This window comes from Oryzias latipes, chromosome 21 (genome assembly GCF_053564925.1).
Source record: "Oryzias latipes strain Hd-rR chromosome 21, Olatipes_Hd-rR_3.1".
Classification (NCBI taxonomy): Eukaryota; Metazoa; Chordata; class Actinopteri; order Beloniformes; family Adrianichthyidae; genus Oryzias; species Oryzias latipes.
In genome coordinates this window covers 13,327,368-13,350,195 of record NC_136257.1, presented here as the reverse complement: position 1 = coordinate 13,350,195, position 22,828 = coordinate 13,327,368, and the positions used below count along the sequence as shown (strand labels likewise).

The following is a 22,828-nucleotide window of genomic DNA, read 5'->3' as shown; positions in this document are numbered from 1 at the left end:
CTGGTGTTGCAGACATTTATTATGCTTGCCATGGGGTTTTCTCTAGTGTTGCAATCTAACCAACATACTGTACTTGCACATCTCGCACAAAAACACACAAGCCAAACCAGGAGTTACTGTAATTAAAAGTGGAAAATTAACCTCTTACTTGTCTGATGTTAGGATGTTAATCGTTGGCCTAATACAGTAGTTAGCTAAAACACAAACCACTTGGGTTCTAATGATTAATCGACTACTATTGTGTGAATGGGTGAATGTGAATGTGTTTGTGACTGTAAAGCAGTTTGGGCCTTCGAGGAAGATAAAAAAAAGCGCTATATTAATATACGCTATTTACAATTTACTTGATGAATTCAATGATATTCCTACGATCCAACCAGATCAATCTGTCTGACGCAAGTTGTGAATTGAATCATATCAAATCGATTAAAAACCATTGTAAAATGGATTAAAATTAAATAAATCGATTGTAATCAATATTGGAAAATACCATTTGGTTTGAGACATGGTATAGGTTTATTTTAGCGTAACGTAAAAACGACCAAGTGTCATCACAGTGAACAACACACGTGAAAGCAGCAAAAAATGATCAAGCCATCATTACAGTCCAATGTGTGGAACACTTTACATTTTGCAAAGGCGTGACCATACCGTGTGGTGGATCCACTGTTCTGGGGCACCACCAGCTTAACCTGTAGGGGGTACTGTTGCTGCGGTGCCCGTTCTCATTGGGCTGCCTGGGGTCCCGCTCTGTGGTGTAATAGCCATGGAGTTGGCCCAAGGCTGCTCTGTGTTGGGCGGGCACTGTGGTAATGACCCCGGCGGTCGGGCTGGGCCTTGGAATGAATGGATCCCCATGATGTTGTTTCCTCACAGCAGTACCAAGCCAGACCTTCTTTTAGCTGCAGTTCTTTGTGTGTTCAGGGTTCTACTGGGGGAACGGGGTGGTTGGAGGGAGGAATCTGGTGAGGGAGGGGTCCCATCTGTGTGATTGTCCTGTGTTTTCTGTTTTTAATCATTTTCAATTTTTATGATTATTTTATTTGCTTTTATGTTAAGCGCTTTGTGTTTTTAACTGAAATGAAAGGCGCTATATAAATAAATAAAGTTTGAGTTTGAGTTTAAAATGTTCTAATAATGTTCTCTTTGGATTATTTTGATGTGGAAAAACAACAGTGGGCTGTTAATTTTGCAAATCGAATAATTATTCAGCCCTAGCACGAATACACACGTGTAGTTCCAGTCCCACATCACACTCTTGTTGATCCATTAAAGATTCATGTTGATGAGAAATGCACTAGCTTTGGTCAGTCCACTTAGTGTCAAAGAAAAATGGTTTGAGGTTAAGTAATTTCTCACAGAGGGAAACACTGGAGAAATGTTTAATTTGGGAGTTTCAGGTCAGGGTTGGGATTAGTTTGGCCAATGTTAGGTTCAAGATAAGTAGCTTGAGACACAGCATGATGCAGAAGCACTTTTAGATGTACACCAAGAACTGCAGACGTTCAGAATGGTAACACAAGTCAAACATGGCGACTGTGCAGATTCATAAGGTAGCCTGTCTTCTGCAATAAATACATTCTAGGGCTGGGGATAATTTGCTTTTCAAGAAGATTTATTTTTGGGAAAACTGGATTTTATTTTTTTTACAGCACCCTGCTCACTTGAGTTTCTGGTTAGCTCACCTATTTCCAGCAATGCGCAAGTGTTAGAATAGCAACCAGCAAAGAGAAACTTGTTCTGCAAGAAAGAACAGTTACTTCCATTGTATGGAACCGGTTACTTCTTTTTTTTCCCGGAATCCGTGTTTTTAGGAGTTTTTCCTTATCGAGAAAGAGCATCTAAGGGCAGGGCTGTCCAGTTAGCTTAGTCAGTTTGGCAATTTAGCAGTTTAGCAATTACCTGTTGTCTTTTATGACTGATTTAATGTTTATGTACAATTGCCAGTATAAAGCCCATTGAGACAACTATTGTTTTAATTTTGGGCTAAACTGTATATATAAAATTAAGTTGTATTGGTTCCATTTTGTGATTTAAGACTTAGCGCAACAAACTGCACACTGCAAAATTAAAGGCTGTTGTTTCCAAAAATGCGACAAATTTGTTTCAGCAACTAAGACAGCTCGACAAACAACTGTCAAATGTGAAAAGTGCTACTCCATGTGAGTGCTCAGGCTAGCAGCAACTCACAAAACCCATCGTTTTACAAGCATTTTTAAAGCTTGTATTTAGTTTCACTTTGAATTCAGGTCAACTCTCAAAGGAGGTGTTAAAATGTCATTCATTTTCTTAACTGCTTTTCCCTTTCGGGGTCATGGGGCCAGAGCCTATCCTGGCCACTTGTGGGCGAAGGCAGGGGACACCCTGGACAGGTCACCAGTCTGTCGCAGGGCAGAATGTCCACAAACACACACCCATTCACTCTCACGGTCAATTTAGAGTTGCCAATAGACCTTTTTCACACTTCCGCATTTTTCGACCGGAAATACGTCAATGACGTGTAAAACAACTTCCTGTTAGCGTAGCAGCAGATATGAAGAATGGCAGAGTCGAAGAGTTGCAGTCTCTGTTGCGTTCCAGGCTGTTCGTCTTCCAACCAAAAACAGCCTTACCTTTCATTTCATTATTTTCCTGTGGATCCAAACCTGAAACCCAAATGGATATAGGCGATCCGAAGAGATGAAGGGCATAGTTTTAATGTAAACACAGGTAGCACCCTCTGCTGCCGGCACTTACTAACTTCGCTCCGGGATTGTGGTGCGGCTGCGTCGTTCGTCGCCTGAAGAGTGGTGTTGCCCCGAGTATTTTCCCTTGGAACAACTTTACTGATCCTTTGAGAAGGGAGTCAGAATATGACAGAACCTCAAACGTCAGGCTATGCAGCTAAGCTGTGAAGATACTAGCGACATGGTGGCTAAGCTAAGACAGTAAAGATGGATCACGACTACGTGACACACCCACCTGCAGGTAAGGTTGTTCATAATGTGTTTGGTTAACGTTAGTCAACTATGTGTACCGTTATTGGATACATGCATTTCTACCTGAACAAATTAATATTTATAATAAAAGATGTTCATGCTCTCACCTATTTTAATTACATGTATTTAATCACTTTTGAGCATTTTGTCATTTTGTAATTTCCTTAACAAAAATAAATGAAATGTATTTGTAATTAAATACTTAACATACTTTTCAAAACATGATTACTGTGTTGTGTTGAAAGGTAGCATTAATATATTAAGACTGATTTTTAATTTCTTTATCTTCACAGGTGCTCTGGATGAGGCTTTGGATTACATCCATGACTTAGAAGCCAAGTTCCTTTGCTGGAGCCAGGAGACGATGTCATGGCGGACAAAAGTTCCTCGTTCAAGACCTCCTAACTGACATTGGATCTAAGATCATCATTCCACCTTTTAAGCTTTCAACTCAATTCAGCAAGGAGGAAACAGAACAAACCGCAGCCATGGCCCGCCTCAGAATTATGGTGGAAAGAGTGATCAGTAGGATAAAGTCCTTTCACATCAGGAACTCTCTGTGCCGCTCACACTGATGGGCAGTGTGAATCAGATCTGGCTTAACCGCCGTGTTTTGGCAAATTATCATGGACTTTTTTGTTTTGAAGAGTGAATTAATGTTTGGTATGTAAATAATGTATAATGTGCAAATAGTATGGAAAAATTTAGTGTTTCCACATATTCTTAAAATCTAATTAAATATAATTGTTATATTCGTAATGTTTTTCTGTTGAAATGTGACTGACTACACAAAAAAATTAGATGAACAAATAAAACAATTTTGGTCAAAATTGTGCCTCGTTTAATTTTTTGGTATGCAAATAACATCAAACATTTACAATAAAAAATAACATTACAGATCAACAGTAAGACAGAAGGCTGAACTGATTGTTAAAGACAAGATAAGTGTAATTTAAGGTATGCATTCATGCATTTGCCACAATATATATCCAAGTTCTCTTTCATTCCATCTCAGAAACCCATCCAACACAACCATGAGAGGTTGGGGCTGCACCTGGCATAATCTGCTTCCAGATGCCATCATATGGATCTGGCTGTGGTCCTACACAAGAGAAACACAACACACAAAAGTTAGACATAAGTGCATAACTACATTTCAATTTAATTCATTATATCTGCTGTAACCATAATTTGGTTAGTCATAAGATTAAAAAAAAAAAAAACTTAACTTGCTCACAAAGCAACAAAAAGTTAATCACCTGTATGCCTTTTACAGTGTGGACCTCTGACCGTCCCTGCCAACTGTTTTGGGTTTTTGCACCACCAGCTCACTAACCGGTTCAGGATGGATTCCCTTATAAGTAAAAGGCAGAAAGCAATTAAAGTCTGTAGTAACTACTTGGGGTGTTTTTATAATAATTTAGAGTTGTTATGGATACACATACGTTCTTAAAAAATAATGACAATATGATCACAAACCCACCTGTGCCATCTTTGCAAGCCACTCGTGCAGGCCAGGGGGGTGGAGCAGCCTGCAGACCCAGCTGTGAATAATGTGCGGTCTGGAACAGGATGGCAACTATGTGATTGCAAAATCCTTTAGCAGCCACACAACTGCAGACGAAAGCTTTCAGGTTGGCACTTTCTGCGTCCAGTGATATCTAGACACAATAAATTATATAGGTTAAAATTAGGACATACTTATGTTGCTACATCAATGTTCAGAATGACATGAAACTATAACTGTCAATAGGGTGACCAGATTTGAGTTTGTAAAAAAGAGGAGTGAAGTGAGTTTGTGAGATATTTCATCGAGAGTAATTGGTGTTCAGAGCTGCATACATGAAGCAAATATAATTACATTTCATCTATGTTCAATGTTATTTTATTATATAAGTATCAAAAGAGAGGACATGTCCAGGAAAAGAGGACTTCTGCTCACCATACTTTCAGAAAAATAATACTAGTAAGTGAAGAAAGTGCCGCAACCGCAGCAAAATGAACACGCATACGGGCAACTTAACATTTCTTATTTACAGCTTCACCAAATTTTTGGGTGTTATGTTAATCTCATGCCTTTTCACTTAAACATACACACAACATATTCACTGCGATGCCTTATATTACAAATTAATAACACCAGGATTTACAGTTGACGTAAACACACAGAGTTACCGGTGATGCGGCTATGGCTAAAGCTAGCTGAAGCTTACCTTGGTAATGGTGGATAAACTCTTCGTGGACGAATTTATATCCCATGTCCAATTTGTTTCCTTTAGTGGACGATTGCATCTTCACACTCTTCATCACATCGGTGCTGGTGAACTTCGGAACACAACTCAGGCTCTTCGAAAACACTCTAGGCTCTGCCATTCCTCCGCCAGCGAAGCACAAACCGGAACTAGGTTTACACGTTGATGACGTACTTCCGGTTTTTGCGAAAAAGGTCTATTAACCTATGAGGAATGTTTTTGGACGGTGGGAGGAAGCCGGAGACGCTGGAGAGAACCCATGCATGCATGGAGAGAACATGCAAACTCCACACAGAAAGGTCCCCCATTGATGTAGTTTTTCACATCCCCCAGCTGGGACTTGAACCAGAGGCCTTCTTGCTGTGAGGCAAGAGCGCTAACCACTGCGCCACCGTGCAGCCTGAAAAGATGAAATAGTTTTATGTTAAATATAGTTTGTCATTTGAAATTTTTGTTTAATTGTTGGATACACAGCTCCTCTCTAAAATCACCAACCACCATTTCCCAAAATCCCTTCATCCATAGCAACTCCCACGTGTAAGGAGCTCAGTGCTCCATGGCCTGAATAAGACGCCAACATCTCCTTTGATAGATGATGATGAGGGCAGAAATGTGACTGTATCTGCTGTAGAACATTTTTCTCATCCGTCACCGTGTTTTTGAATGACTCATGATGCATGAGCTGTAATGTGTTTATTTATATAATTAGGATTTATTGAAAACTCCAATTGCGGAATTATGTTTTTTTGACATTTCTAGAATTTTGATACTGCTTTGCGCTATGCGTAATGGAAACGCAGCCATTTTCTTGAAAGTAAATGCCTATTTAATTTATAACAACTTTCTCTTTTCCTAAAGAAATAGAGATCATCATCGTAAACAAGAAAACATAATCCACTTTCATCTCTTGGCAAGCAAACATAAAAATGGTCTTCAGCAAAGTTTCTCTTAGCATATATTGAGGATTTTGAGTTATTTCTCTTAAATCAATAATATTCCAAACAATTATATAAACTACGGCAGGGTGTTCTTGAACAAGCAGCATGGTGGTCAAGTTGTGGAGTGTTTGCTCTTGAATTAGGAGATTATGGGAGTGAAATCCACAATTGCTCAAAGAATCTTCTAAATAGGACAGACTGTCTCCAGGCTTGACACTCAACATGGAGAAGTTATATTGGGGGGTTAAACCACTAAAATGGTTCCAGACTCTAGTGGCAGCAGCTAACCACACTCCTTAGGGGATAGTTTAAATGAAAAGAACGCATTTCACCACACTCAGTTGTGAGTTTTTGACAATAGTGGGACTCTAACTTCACTCAAAAAAGTTTTATTTGTTCTGAATGAGGAATAGGGCACACTGCCCCGGTCCTCTGATTGTTGTATTTGTTTTGAAACACATTTAGTTCCTAATTTATGAACAAACACAGTCCCTAAGGTCTGCTTGCCACACCCTGGCACGGACTGTATAGTGTCTCGCAGTCTGCTGCTCCAGGCATACCAGCTATCTCCGGGGATGGATCCTTTGGTTGTGAGTGAACAGGTGTCTCTGGTGCAGTGAGAGTTGGTGAAAGGTGGCTTCTGTTCCCCCGCAGGATAGCCCCTTAATGATGAATTATTTCAGAGCATCTGCTGAACCGAGCTGCTGTTCTTCACACCTGTAATCTCTAGGTTGTAGATTTGTTATGTGTCACTCAAGTAAATGCTATACTTTAAAAACATATGTCAGGTTAAATTATGATACATTTTAAGTTGCCACATTTACTAAATTTTTCACACTGTAGGGAAAACCGGATTATAAGGCGCACAGTCAATGAGTGGTTTACATTTGGGCGGCTGTGGTGCAGCGGTAGGGCAGTTGACCCATGATCGTAATATTGCAGGTTCGATTCCCACCTTGCACGCCCATGAGTTGAAGTGTCCTTGGGCAAGACACTGAGCCCCACCTTGCCTCTGGTGGTAGGTTGGCGGCAGTGTTCGGCAGCGGAGCCGCCACCAGTGTGTGAATGTGTGTGTGACTGGGTGAATGGGTCTGTGACTGTAAAGTGCTTTGGGCCTTGTAGGAAAGAAAAGTGCTATATAAGTATACGGCATTTACCATTTACCATTCAGACTTAAGCCAAATACGAGGTGCACGAAGCTACAGGTTTGCACCTGTAGCTCCTGACCTGGTTTGCAACAAGTAAAAAAAAAGAATCAAACTGCTAAAACAATTTTTACTGTGACTACGCTAAGTCCTAATTTTGTTAGCAGCACGTAATTAAACAGCCCAGTCTGTCACTGCTACACATTAGCTGCATTAGCATATTTACTAAAACATCCAACCAAATGTATTTTCAGAGCACTGTGTAGTTCTCAGAATCGCTTTGACATCAGTAAACACAACCAGATTAATCCATATATAGGTAAGGTGCTCCGGATTATAAGGTGTACTGTTGTTTTGTTGTTTTAAAAAAACAACAACAACAAGGCTTTTAAGCGTGCCTTATATTCAATTTTTATGAAGTTTTGTAAATTAGTATTTTGTCATCAAATCTACCTGGGAAAACCCTGATTTATGAATGTAAGGTTTCTTTCTAGGGTTAGCCTGGATAAATTAAAACATCTCTTTTATCTATTTTTTTCTATAAAATAAAATCATTTTTGTAAAGTCATGTATCCTGTTTTCTTCAAAACCTTTGTGCTGAGAGAATCAAAAATGAGCAACACTTTCCTCTTTTTTTGGGAAGCTAAAACCTGACATTTCTTGTTTATGTTATCCTAGAACAGGGGTTGGGAACCTTTTTGGCTGAGTGAGTCATTAACACCACATATTTTTAAATGTAATTTCTTGAGAGCCATACAATATGTATAAAACTAAAAATACAAGTGAATGTGTGCATTTTATGTAATTTCAACACTTTGAAAGTACAATTAGTCTGTGGATTCTTTTTAATAACATTATTATTGTAGCGAACTGAGTTGGACTGGGTGGCTGTTGGGTCGTGTTCTAAGTTCCGGAGTTCATTGAACGCATCAAACAGAGATTCTGGTTGGCCCTCAGCCCGGTCGCTCAGCCGTTGGGGGAGTTTGGACCAATGGGGTTCAGCTATTGGCTCAATAAGGGAAATAGGAGTTGTACAGCGTTGGTTACGGCCTACAGTAACCAGAATAAAGAACCTTAAAAGAGATTAAGTTTCCGTGCCTCAGTGTGGGAAAGGGACGCTACATTATGCTGTTGCTAATAAATGATGAGTATTTCTTAGCATTAATGCGACTTCTGGTGCTGCATGGCGGTTTTGCTGATGGTCTAGTCTGGTTGATAAGTGGTGAGTTTAAGCTTCATGCAGGCGTTGAGACTTCCATCCGTTAAATGTGATCGTAGGTTGGTCTTAATGTTCTTTAGATATGAGAAAGACTGCTCACATGCATACGTGGAGCCAAACATTGCCAGTACAGCAATACTCACACGCTGCAGTGTGTGGTATGTGACGGGCAGCATGTCCTAATCAGAGCGCCGTTTCACCTTGCTGCCTGAGCCCACTACCCCTCTCATTTTCCTTCTCAGAGACAGGAGCGCGCATCTGCAGGGACAGCAATTCACAGGTTTCAGGCTGGTACAAACTCTGTGATATAACAGAGAATAGTTAACTGATGGCGATGCAGATTTTTTTTTTCCAAGCACCGCTACTACTGCACGCCCCCCTGGCATCGCATCGCGCCCGAGAAGGACTGGTCTAATGAAACTTTTTTTTTATAATTAAAGATTTGTCTGCAAGCCAGATGTGGCCATCAAAAGAGCCAGATATGGCTCGTGAGCCATGGGTTCCCGACCCCTGACCTAGAAGCTTGCTCATCAACCCATTGCAGCTGTCAAAGTCTTTCATTTAAAAGTTGATTCATTCCATTGAAGCTCTTTTTTTACTGTAGCTAACATAAGATAAGTTTCACAAGCCTGCCAGATTGTCAGAACCATATTCCACAATAAGCTTAGTTGAGGTGACTTCATATTAAAAGTAATCAAAATGCTAACTTTTCTCTTCTGTCCTTTATCCCTGCTGTTCTGCCCCGTCTGCTCAGTCCCTCATCTTTGACGAGGTTGACCTATCAGATGCCAGTGTTGCAGAGTCAAGCACCAAGAATGTCAACAACAGCTTCACAGTGAGTGCATCTTACAGTCTATATGCTCACAAATACACAGAGATTTGGAAAAACGATTTTAATAGTTTCAGAGCCTGCACTATAATACCTGTGTGCAGTGGAAGGTTACTCATTGGCACAGGCTTCTTTTTTAATTTTAGGTTTGTTTAGTGCTTTTTTGTGTAATTAATGTATATGGTGGCCTTGAAGTGATACTTGTAAAAACGATCAAAACAATTAAAATAGGGGGGAAAAAATTCAACAAAAAAACATTACATTTTGAAATCAAAGCAAAATTCTACAAATCAAAACACAATTTTAAAAATAAATGAAACAAAATTATAATGAAACAGTTCAAAAAACAAAAGTAATTCCCAGAAATCAAAATGAAATGTTAAAAAACAAAACACGATAAGAAACTGGAACTAATTAAATAATGACGTTTAATTTTTTTCAAATGCGCCTTCAATGTCAGAGCATACAATATCTAGTATCACTTCATGCCAAATAACATTTGGTTGAAATGAGGGACAAACATCATCATCCAGTCAGTGATGTACCATATTACTTACTTTTTCCATTTTTATTTTATTGTGTTTCATTTTTTTATATTAATTTTGTTTAATTTTGTTTCCAAAATAGATTTTTGTTGTTGTCTTTTTACAAGAATGAGAAGATCTTCACTATTATAGTATTTTTTTTCTTTTGGATTTTTGACATTTCTAGCTGTAAACTTGTTAAAACCCCTACAAGGGTTATCTGTGTATCTCTTTTTAAAGCCCTTTACAACCCTGCCTCTCAATGTCATTTTAATGAAAGAGCACTTTAAAGAATCAATTACAGACAGGTACATTGAAAAAAGCAAGGGGGGCCACCAAACCAATAAGAAAAGAAACTAAAAAGAATTGAAAGAAAAAAACATTTTGTAGTCATTTAATTTTTTTAATTTCTCTCCTTACAAGCCGTTTTTCCCCCCCTAGTAATTAAAGTGAGAAGAATGGACTTTATAACAAAGCATTGTGCATATTTTGGTTATTTGGATAAAGAGTGAACTTTTTGGATTGGGTGAAATCTGTGCTGTTTTGTTTTATTCGATTTATTATTTGGGGGGAAGAAACAGAAAGAGCAAAAATGTTTTATACAGAACAGTTTTTTTTAGAAACAGAGAAAAACACTGCATTGCCATCCAAACACAATGTTAAGAACAATCTGAAGTAAAATGTTAGTAGGATGATTAGAGATAAACACTAAAAAAACTACTGAAATCAATAGCTAAAATTGGTAAATAAATACATGTAAAATTGACATGGACACTGTCAGTTTTGACATTTTGAGACATCGTTTCTGAACTTGTAACTTCATTCAGTCAAGTAACAAGATTAGTTCTGCGTAACCCTTGTGCTATCCTAGGCATTTTAACATTGGGAGTTGGGTCATCTAGACCCACTAGACAGTGTGCTTCAATGATTCGTGAACCTCACCGGTGTTCATGAATTACATGAAATCTTTCCACCTTTATCCACCTTTGTCATGGTAGGAAGAATACGTCAATGTAAGGGTGGGGTCATCTAAAACAGGACAAGGGTTAAAGACTCTACCTCACTCTAAATTCCAACTAAATTGTAAGAAAACCTATCAAAATAAAGTCCTTTACCAGCAATAACAAATCCAATAATAGCAGAGCAGACGTTTTTTTTTTATTTTTAGGGACCAGCATTTACGTTGATGCTAGAGATGGTAGAAGAGTTCAAAGCAAAACATAAAAACAGAAAGTGAAACAGCTAGCAGTGCTTTATTAAGTAAAGAAAGGCTTTCTGCTCTCTGAGGCACAGACTCCGACAGGGGAAGGATGATTTAACTCAGACTGGCACAGCTGTGAGAGACGGGCTGAGGTACCTTGAAATGAAGAGTGGCTTCATCAGATATTTTCAACTCCAGATTACAAGTGGTCTACAGTATACCTGGTTACCATGGTGATGTGGGAGGTGTCATTCAGTCCACTTGATCTTACAGACCCACTCCGATGAAAACAGTGTTTCTAACATGTTCTTGTGGCATTTTTCTGATGATGGAGGAAAAATATTAATACAATTACGCTCACATTTGCATTTCTGAATATTTCTTGATTCAAATCACGAATCAGGAGCATATATAAAATGCAGTTTGAAAAAGATCTCATTTGTGACATAGGAAATATGCTGGGTGGGTCACAAGCTCCCTGCTTTACAAGACTAGATTTGTGTACATCTTCGTTTTCCACGTCTGTGCTGGAATCTGGCTCAAAACTAAAACAGATCAAAAGATAATTGGAGTGGGTCTGTAAGACTGCTGTAAACTGGAGAATAGGTATCTGACCCAAAATTGACTTTCCTCTGAAAACTCCTGTATCAGAGATGGCACTAATGGTTTTTTGAATCGTCAACTTTGAAAACACCTCCTCTCTAAAAAATTGAACAAACTCTCCCTGCTTGTTTGATTACAGACAGACTGGAAAGGAATTTTTTTTGGACTAAGGCATAAAAATTGGGCAAAGACCTCTCAGCTTTATGCTTTCTCCTCTGTTCTCTGTGGCGATGCAGCTATAAATAGAAAAGAGGAGGAGGAAGGCAGGGGAGCAGAGCTCTGAGGAGAGAATGTGCCATTTTTAGATGCTGTGAAACATTTCAGTAACCTCATGACGGCCTTTAAAAACGTTGAAAGGTGTGTCTGCTCAATGTGTTGTAACAATGATCCATGATATATGTAGCCTTAAGGCTTGCTCTGAAACTGCGTCTTTACCTCAAGGACCTGCATGGAGATTATGTCTGAAATCTGGGGGGGTCCTATTTCTGCTGGAAGGCTAAGGAAAAAAGAGAAAAAATGCCTACAGAAAAAAATCTGCATTTTATGAAGAAAAAAAACAGAGAGGGAAAAAAAAGAGACAGAAATAGCAACAGAAGCAGAGAGATGCTTGCTGAATTATTATTGGCTGCAGAGGATGTGTTTAAAAAAGCAGACCAGTAGAGGAAATCCTGGTGTGATGTCATTTTTCTGCTGACTGCATTTGCACAAGTACTCCTTAAGGGGGCGGGGGTGGGGTGCAGAGGCAGTGAGGAGGACGAGGAGGGAGAGGAAGGACAGGGTCTGAGACATAAATAAAGGACGCAGTGCTTGGCAGGAGGCAGAAAGGTAATGCGCTTCATTTGCACACATGGTGCATGCAGCTTTCCGTGTTGCACGCATGTCAACAAGGGGAAATTACTCCTCTTCACTCTGACACTGCATATTAGAGCTTTGTCGCTTTGCTTGTGGGTCTGCACACCCCCCAATAGGTAGCCTCTGAGCTGTTGGCAGACGCTCAGTTGGGCTAATACAAGCTGGCTGAAAGGAAAATTCTATATGCATATTGCATAGTGTCTTAACATCATGTTTTATGTACATGTTTAATTTAGTTGGGGGGGGGGTCCAGGGCATCTTTCAAATGTCAACTCCCAAAAATACAGTTATGTAATACCGCGTGCTCCTCTGGCAGCAACTGCCGCTGGTTTGTTTATACTGACAAAGTAGAGGCTGTTTGTTGGATGAGACCACAGAATTTCATTGATGAATTCATATTTATCTTTATTTTTAATTTATTGCTGAGAATTTTATAAATATGTGAAAAAAGAAGTATAGTGTGTGGATGAATTAGTCATAACATGAGTGCAACATGCAAGTGTGCACACCACCAGCTGGTTCGTCTGAAGAGTTTATTATCATTCCGGATGTTTTTACGTCTTCACGTGTTTCAGACAGAACGCCACATTTGTGTGAATGCTCTCCACTTGTGGAGCAGCTTCAAGTCAACGTGATCAGCCCAACCCAACTCTGAAAGACAGAGGTGATTGTCTTCCTCAGTAAACTATGTAAATGTACATTTTTTCAAGTGGAATTGCTCATAGAAAAAAGCTAATGGGTTTAAAAAAATGTTCTACAATTTTCAATTTGTATAATCTTTTAATACAGTCCTCCTGAAAGTATTAGCAAAAGCACATCCACCATTTTATGTCTGTCTGTTGATTATTGCTACTCTCATCTTTTGTTTTATATCTTTTTTTTGTTTAACCTATGTGAAACACCATGTTAATGAAATGTGCTCTAAAAAAGTGGTTGATAGATTGATTGATTGATTGAGTGACTGACTGATTGGTTGGTTGGTTGATTGATTGATTGATTGATTGATTGATTGATTGATTGATTGAATGATGCACATCGGGTAACCTAACCATATTCATCCAATACCATTGAGGTACAATGTTTTCACCTGTTAAGCCATTTGCTTGCATTCAGCAAAATTATCACGCCATCTATATGTACGGGAAAGTAAAGCCTAACATGAATTTAGATTAAGTGTCAAACCTGTATTTCAAAGCCTTAACGCATTCAAAGGCATCCACGGTTTTTGTGCTGATATCAGTTTTCTGGCAACATGTGTCCTTGTTGAAATTCTTCTGAAAAATTAATATTATTTAAAAAAAATTAGAAATACTTTTCCAGTCTGAGCCTATTTGAATTACCAAAATAGACAGTTTATGACTGGACAAAGCCGGGTGTGACGTCGCCCATAGAAAATGCCAAATCAGTCCCCATTTTTCTGCAACACGGGTGCCACCATTTGGAGCCAGTTGACAGTGATAGGTCCAAGTTGGTCTAAGTCAATGTTTCTATGGCAACTTCTGTCACCAATCATGAGTAAGCTTGTTGGAAATCCGCACCCCTTCCACTGAAAGTGGCTCGGGAGAATCTGTCAATCAAACATTTGAAATGGGGCCAGCAGGCACCACATGCTTGTACTGAGGCATCTGATTGGTCAGTTTACAACATGAATAACATTTTCCTTCATTTTCTATACCGTTTTATCCCTTTCGGGGTCACGGGGCTGCCGGAGCCTATCCCGGCCACTTGTGGGCGAAGGCAGGGGGGTCGCCAGTTTTTTTCAGGGTAGAATGTCCACAAACACACACCCATTCACTCTCACACTCACACCTAGGTCAATTTAGAGTTGCCAATTAACCTATGAAGCATGTTTTTGGATGGTGGGAGGAAGCCGGAGACCCCAGAGAGAACCCACGCATACACGGGGAGAACATGCAAACTCCACACAGAAAGGCTCTGTTCTGTTTTTCATGTCCCCCAGCCGGGACTTGAACCGGGGGCCTTCTTGCTGTGAGGCAAGAGCGCTAACCACTGCCCCACCGTGCACCCAACAACATGAATATGTGCAACATGAATAACTTGCAAAAAAAAAAAAACATAAAAAATAATTAAGATTAGCAAGAAGATGTTATTAAAAATGTATCAGAGCAAGAATGTTTATTCAGACAAATAGAATGACAGAGTAATAGTTGTTTATTTCTCTACAGAAGTCTAAGGGATTTTGGCTTTTTGTGGCCAGCGAGTACTTCCTTTTTGGCGCTCGAGGGAGAAGGGGTCTGCATGTCCAGGGATATACTGTCTATGATTACCACTCAGTTTTGGTTAAATTTGTTGTACTTAATCACATGATAAATGTGTTTTCATTGGTCAAAATAGTCTAATTTAGAATTTGTTTGTTAAATTAACTGGATTTGTATGTGATTTGAGAAACTAAAGCTATACAGTGTTCCCTTGGTAAATTGCAGCGCACCTGTTGTGGTCTTGCTGTTTTTTTGCATTCTTTTCAGTACAATTTTGCATGTTGTCTTTTTCTTTTAACAGTGCTCTGTGTTCTTTGTCCTAATTGGCTGTTGAGCTTGTTAATCAATCTCCATGCCTTGTCTCCTGTATGTAAAACAGCTTCCCACATTTACATAAATCTTAAATCAAGATCACATCTTTGTTTTCATTCCATAAAACTGGACTTATTTTTCTGTAAAAATAAGTTTAAACAAGAGAAATGTGTGAAAATGTTGATTTCTTTCTGAGAAAAGTGTATGAAGTGTGTAGTGAGGGATTTGACAGCCTGAAAACATCTGTAATCATACTTCGCAGATGTCATCTATCATGGGTTATTTTTAGAATGTAACATTAAATACAATCAACAAAGGAGCACTGTATTTGTGATTTCATTACTGAAATTACCGTTGAGCATCAAAAAACTTGCTTGAACAACCATGTAATCATATTACTGCAAGCATCATTTCTATTTTGCCAAGGTATGTATCCCTGATATTTACATCATCTATGCCGTTTGAATGCTCAACACTGTTGCTTTGACTGTAGCCAGAGTACTGTTTTGAAAATTTGATTTAAAGAAATGTAATGTGGCAATTAACGCGAAAATAACACTAATCCTGGATAAATGCTAAATATTACAATGGCTTCAAATTTACATTGAAGACAAGATTCCATTGCATAGCATTTACCAGGTGCGACTTAAAAGCAGCTTTTTTTTCCTATTGAGGACATTAAGTATCTTGTCCAAAGCATAGTTTAGTATATCAACCCCAGACTAACCTATCACAGTCAAGTCAAGCAAGATAATTTGTTTCTGCTCTTTGTGTGTTGCTTAGGATTTCTTTGGGTGCAGCTTTAGTCACGTGGTTTTGTTTACAAGCTTTAGTCTGGAACAGGAAAGTCAACTTGACGGCAATGTGAATACAGACCAAACGCAAGGTTCAGTACTCGATCTGGACCAAATTAAGCAGACTGGGTCCATGCCACATGATTTCCAGTCTGAAAATACCCAAAGGGTCTTTTAATAGCTACATGGTTTTCACCACCTATTTTCCTTGACTGACTCTACAGTCTCATAAACAGACTTTGAGTAACTCCACGAAACAGACAACAGAGCGTTTTGCCCCTTCTCCCACAGGTATTCACACCACATCCCTTCTATTTATTTCATTTTCCACATGTTTGAAATGACTAACTTTTTACTCACAGGATTTGTAAATGTGATTTTATGCCTGACGATGTCTTTACTTTTAATCTTCTTTTCTTAACTTTTTGATGCCTGAATTTATTTTCTAGCTTTAAAGTCAATGCTACATTAAGGTTATTTATGAGTTGAAGTGGCTTGTTGCAAGTTTGCATCAAAAGGCGTCAAGGAGTTAAGCAAATACAGTATGTTCTACATGTTAAGAACAGTTGTCAGTGCTTTTTACATATTTTTCTGTGGAGTTAATATGTCACTTTGGCCGTGTTTCACTTATCTTTTTCACCCTGGCACTTCTAAAACCTTTTTCTCTATAATAAATGCAGTCTTTTTGGGTTTATGGGATGACCATATCCCACATGCAGGCATAGACTTGGTAGGTAACGAAAAATTTACAACCCAGTGGAAAAATGAAAATGCTGAATTACCTCATAGATTTTTAAAAAGCCTAAATATGACAGCTGAGAAAACAATCAAAGGAACAAAAATAGAAAAACGTAATTGTCTTCTGTCTGCTGTGCAAGACGGGAATCAAAAAATGGTCCCACTGATAGTAAGCCTTTCCAGAACGCTTCTAAATAGATAAATTAACTAGGTGCAGGCTGCTGCTCCACTGAGAACCACTGGCTAGTAGAAAGGGTCCAACTGGCAGGAGCCATGGTCAGAGTCAAGAATGACACGCAAAAGAATAACAGCAACTGTACAACCAAAGTAGCATGTTGAGCCAAGTCGATGTCTATTTCTCTACAAACTGTGAAGTTGACCAGGTGGCCATTTATTATTCAAGTGTCTACTTGGATCCATGCAAATTGATTCCCACTTTCAGAAATCCTTGTCTCTGCTGGTGGAACATCTGTGTGTGTGGGGGGTTGTGTGAGTGCGGGTGTGTGTGTGTGTGCGTGCGTGCGTGCGTGTGTGTGTGTTACTCCAAAATTGGCTCAAATTACTCCTCCACAAGTGCAGAGGATGTCTCTAACCAAATGCGCTTTAAGCCTTAGCCATGACTGCCCTTACAGGTGAATACGGGCTACACAGGTGAAAAATGGGCAAACCTGTACGGGGCATGAAGATGGCCCGCAGGAAATATCTAGGTCGGAGATCGCTCACTGAACTCATAGAGTGAAAATAGCCGTGCACATTATTTCCCACAGGCACGCTACAGGTTAAATAACACGTAAGGGTACGTAAGGGTGAAGTAGGTAAGACCTGGGCAAGTTGTAGGGGTTTTTAATTTTTCAACCCCCTAGAACCCTGCACACTGTGCAAAAAGCCTGTTAGCGCTGTTCAAGTGATAAGTGTGTGCTCCTTACATGCAGCCTGACTGTATAATTAGACAATCAGGGTAGTTATGTGTGCACCCTATGGGCGTCCCATGGGTACCTATCACTCACACACCCCATGCAGTATTTACCTGTTGTCAGTAGGGAGACATTACCTTATGAACGACTTGAGTGCGGTGTTAGGACACCAGATGCCAGCATCACTTGGTCGTCAGAAGTGTATGTAACTTGCATTATTCTTGTAAATACTTCCCAATACACTTACGCATGACAATGGTACGTTTCATTTTCATGACGTCTCTTAAGGTGGCTGTGTGAGCCTCAAGGGAGCTGCAAGTCACACCTGCACTCCCTTTAACATTGTGCTATCTAAGATGACCCCACCCTTGCATTGACGTTTTTTTCCTACCATGACAAAGGTGGATAAAGGTGGAAAGATTTCATGTAATCCATGGACACTAGTGAGGTTCACAAATCATTGAAGAACAAAGGTTCAGCGCACTGTCTAGTGGGTCTAGATGATCCAACTCCCAATGTTAAAGTGCCTAGGATAGCACAAGGGTTAAGAGGCAGCCGCTCCTTTTTGCAACCCTCCACATGTCCGGACAACCCGAAAACCGGCAGCAGCCATACGGGTCAACCTCCGTATGGTCGCATATGACTAAAGCTTTTGTGACTTAAAAGAAGTATGTCAGTCATTCAATAAAGTGGCAAATTAAACAACATGTTATTGTTAAAGATGTGAGACAAGTTTTTAATACGCGAAAAGAAAAATGAGAAAAAACATGAACTCTTAGGGCATATTTTAGTGCTTATCAGCTGTAGACAGTGATCAAATTACTTTCTATTTGAAACTGATAGAAGACCTCAAAACACAGTTTATAAAATAAAACTTTTAAAGGTCAGTTGTGGGTCAAAATTAATTTTAAAAACTTATATGACAAAACATTTGAGCTACCTAATGGAAGACATGGATAATGTTGAGAGAAGACCATCATTAAGGAAAACATTTAGAAAGACATCCAAGGGGATGAAGAGTAGAAATGTGGTCCAGACAACATAACTGTGGAGGTCGGAAGAAGTTTAGGAGATATGGCAGTGGAGTTTCTGACTTGAATATTTAAGCCTTAATCACATCCATCCATGTGCCTTTTAGTTTTGCTGAGGCTCGTACGACCACCCCAAGGGACCTTATGAAAATACAATGTACCATTGTCATGCGTGTGGTAGGCATTGTGAGGTATTCATAATATGTAGGTTGCAAACATTTATATCAAACAGGTGATGCTTTTATCATGTATGACTAAGGTGCGAGTATTCGCCTTTTACTGACCCAGTGCATTTGCCGCAGCCATGGAGTCTGCACATGAACATGTGAACAGCACTAACAATCCCCTTGCGCAGTGCGCAGGATTTGGGGGTAGACAAATCTGGACGACACGTCTGAGGCTCACATACTTCACCCTCCCTCTCATGTTGTATAAGTGTTCACTACGACCTGTTGCCCGCAGCATGTCTGGAGAAAAAAATGTCCATGAACAGTTTTGCTTACAGGCTTATCGAGCAGTTTACGACTTTGATATTGATTTTGTCGTAGACCACCACATGCGTACCCTGTACAGGTTTGCTCATTTTTCACTTAGACAACAAGTATCCATCCATAAGGACAGTTGTGACTTTGTGGCTTTAACAAGATCTGGAATATTGACAGGATACCTGAGGAATGGAGGAAAAATGTTTTACTGTTCATTTTTGGGAAGAAGGGATGCATGCAGAGTTGTGGAAACTACAGATAAATAAAGATGATGAGACAGACAATGACATTATGGGAAAGAGTAGTGGAATCCATAATGAGGAATGAATACATTAGAGGGACAGCTCATATTTCCAAGATAAAACCATGGAAGCAGATTAGGATGGTTTGGATGGATTCAAAAGAGGGAAAGTGATCATATTAGTATGAGGATGCTGAGGCTGAAGCTGCAAGGAAGGACAGAACAAGGAAGGATAAGAATAGACTGCAATCAACGCTTTTTCTTGAAATCTATTTTGAGCCTTTAAACAAAGCACTTGATGCTTCTTCTAACTTAAAGAAGACAAAAAATGTTATCTTCCTATCATTACTAAGTAATGAGGGTTTTCTAATTATCTATAGCCTCAAAGAGATATTAATCACTTTGAATGAGGACTGACTGCAACCAATAATGCATCTCAATGCAAAACTTTAAATCATTATGAAAAATAATCCGATTCATTGACATTCACTTTCAAATTGGAAAATGTAGTTTTTTATTTCATCAAATTTCACAAAAGCAGAAAATGTCAGTACTCACAAACATTTTGATCGGCAGCATATACTAGTATGCCATTAAAGACAGTTATCTTTAAATACAGATATGTAAGCCTAAAATCAATAAAAGACAGAGTACTTGTGTACTTGTGCATTTATATAAAACCCACCCATTTACAGTGACATATTTATGCTTCAAACGTATTTGTATTTTCACTGGCAGTTGAGTGTTTGGACACTTAAGTCCAAATCTTTGACTTGTTGCCTATGCATACAGAGTGAAAAAATAATAGCTGTGTTTCCATTACATATATGTACAAAACTATCAAAACTCTCGAAATGTTTAAAAAACACAATGTCACAATTACACTCTTTTGTTGAATGGACTGGTGACTATATTTGAACTGCAAAAATCGCTTTTTTCTTCTTCTTTTTTTTAAGGATCTGCTTAATAGCTTGACCAAAAGAAAATCTTGGCAATGTGAGAAAATGGGACATTCTCACGAACTGTCCTGCACCAACTGATTAAATAAATTGGGTGAAAATTGATTTTTTTTTTCAACTTAGACAAAGTATCAAGAACCAACCTGAAACCCTCTAATGAGGTACTAGAAAAAAAACAACCCTTGTACAGTGGGGCAGAATAGTAAATCATAGAAAGTGATATACTAGATTTTCTTTGAGCTCCTTCTTGTTTGCTGTAGTGATGGACAGACTGACAGATAAGGTTAGAAAGGAATCTCTGTTGACCATGATGTTTGCAGATGACATTGTGATCTGTAGTTAGAGCAGGGAGAAGTTGAGTTGAGTTGAAAGAACATCTACAGAGGTAAAGATTTGCTCCAGAAGGTGGAGAAATGGAGGTCAACTGCAGCAAGGCTCAGAATCTGTGTGTAAATGAGAGGAACTTAAGTGGAACTGTGAGGTTACAGAGAGCAGAGATGGAGAAAATGGAGGACTTTAACTCACCAGTCCAGAACAACAGAGAGTGAAGTGGAAAACAGGTGAAGAGGTAGGTGTAAGCAGGTTGGAATGGGTGGAGGAAGGTTTCAGGGGTGATGTGTGACCAAAGAGTTTCATCAAGAATGAAAGGAAAGGTGTAGAAGACTGTGGTAAGAGCAGCCATGTTGTCGAGAGAGAGACAAGAGGCAGAGCTGGAAGTACCAGAGATGAAGACGTTGAGGTTTTCTTTGGAAGTGATAAGGATGGATTAAATCAGGAATTAATCCATCAGAGGAACAGATCAGGGTCAATGTTTTGGAGATAAATGCAGGGAAGCAGATTGAGATGGTTTGGACATGTTGAAAGAAGGAACAGTGATGATGTTGGTAACATTGATGCTGAGGTTGGAGCTACCTCGGGGAAAGAGGAAGACCAGAGAAGAGGTTCATGGATGTAGAGAAGGAGGATATGAAGGTGGTTGGAATAAAGGAGCAAGATCTGAGGACAGCACTAGATGGAGAAAAATTATTCAATGTGACGGCCCCTAAAGGCAGAAACCTAAAGACAAAGGGAATAAAGCATTTCTCTCCTTCTATTTTTTTGTTGTATTTTAGACAACAAAATCGTCTAACAGACATCTGTGACAACCAATAGGATGCTAACAACTTTATGGTTAAAGATGTTCATCCAGAGTCCTGAAGCTTAATATCATCCCTTAGCCACACCTGCCCTTATGGGTGGATACGGACTGTTTACCAGTGAAAATGGGCTAATCTGTAGGGGGAACACAGGTGGGGCGCACAAAGTTTTAAGATTTTAGACAAACTGGTGAGCCTGTAAGGCAAAACTTAAGCAACACGCAAGGGTTAGTAATGGGGAAGTAGGTGAGATGCTTGTGTGTCTTCCAGATTTTCTATTTTTTCAATCCACCCAAACCCTTTTGGGAGCCATTTGTGCTGTTGATGTGAAAGGTGTGCGTGTTTTTTGCACTCACTCTGGCTGTTAAAACTGATAATGAGACAATCAGAGTGTAATTTTTGTGGTCATCTTACAGGCACTTATGTTTCACCTTATGTTTCAATTCTAACAAATGCTCCACACAAATTTTCATCTGCGGGTGTTTTCTGTAATGATTTGAGTGATCACTGTGTTGTTGCTGCATGCAGAGACGCAAAAATCCCCAAATGTAAACCACGCATCATCTTTAGGAGAAATTTCAAGAAATTTAATGAACAAGCCTACCGTCATGATTTATCCTTGGTTAACTGGGAGCGCATAGGCCTAACGCCCAATGTTGAGTTAGCTTGGTCATTTTTTAAGGGCAACTTTGAAAAGATTATAAATAAACATGCTCCAATGAAGAAATTTAGAGTGAAAGGACGAGGTAATCCTTGGTTCACCCGAGAGCTATCGGACATCATTCACCTTCGGAATAGGGCTTGGGCCAAAGCCAGAAAAACAGACTTAGCCAGGGACTGGTCCACCTTTAGACATCTGAGAAACAAATGCACTTCATTCATTAAAAAATCTAAATCAGAATATTATCTATCTGTCACAACTGAGCATCTCAACAATCCGCAGAAATTTTGGAAAGTGATAAAATCCTTCTCTGTGAACAAAAGTTCACATGATCTTCCTTTGTTTGTTTTAAAAAACTCAGTCCCAGTTTATGACCGAACTGAGGTTTTAAATTGTTTCAGTAATCATTTTATATCATTTGGCTCCTGCTCTGACTACAAAGGAGCTGCCTTAGTGCCCCACAGTGTAAACTCTTCTATGTTTTCCGGTGAACCCTTTACGTTTGTACCTTTTACTGTAAATCAAGTTCATAAAGCTCTCAAAACTCTGAACCACAGAAAACCTCCCGGGCCAGATCTGATAGAGCCTTTCTTTTTAAAAATGGCTGCTGATTTTATTGCTCAGCCTCTTACAACACTTTTTAATCTGTCAATTGAAACTCAAGAAATTCCTTCCATCTGGAAGTCAGCTTTTGTTACTCCCCACTTAAAAGGAGGTGACCCAGTGGTTTTAACCAACTACAGGCCAATCTCCAATTTGTGTGTCTTGTCAAAAATTCTTGAATCTCTTGTGTGCGA

At 39.3% G+C, this 22,828-nt stretch overlaps 1 protein-coding gene and 1 long non-coding RNA gene across 12 annotated transcripts in view; one reads left to right on the top strand and one right to left on the bottom strand.

Annotated features, from left to right (window-relative positions):
- Window positions 1–22,828, top strand: part of dgkh (diacylglycerol kinase, eta) — a 95,486-nt gene that overhangs the window by 28,821 nt on the left and 43,837 nt on the right. For 8 of the 11 annotated variants that reach the window (XM_078939815.1, XM_078939812.1, XM_078939811.1 and 5 more), the window contains one exon: window positions 9,287–9,367. The exons of 1 other annotated variant lie outside the window; for it this stretch is intronic. In XM_078939815.1, coding sequence (XP_078795941.1) covers window positions 9,287–9,367 — 81 coding nt within the window. Of the gene's footprint in view, window positions 1–9,286; window positions 9,368–12,394; window positions 12,515–22,828 lie in introns of those variants that run through there. 2 more of the 11 variants (XM_020713229.3, XM_078939818.1) reach the window with 1 other exon arrangement.
- LOC111946713 (uncharacterized) lies at window positions 3,924–5,367 on the bottom strand. The gene is made up of 4 exons (XR_002872444.2): window positions 5,192–5,367; window positions 4,462–4,639; window positions 4,238–4,332; window positions 3,924–4,080 (listed from the first exon to the last, which is right to left on the bottom strand). It is a non-coding gene; the product is annotated as an uncharacterized LOC111946713 (long non-coding RNA).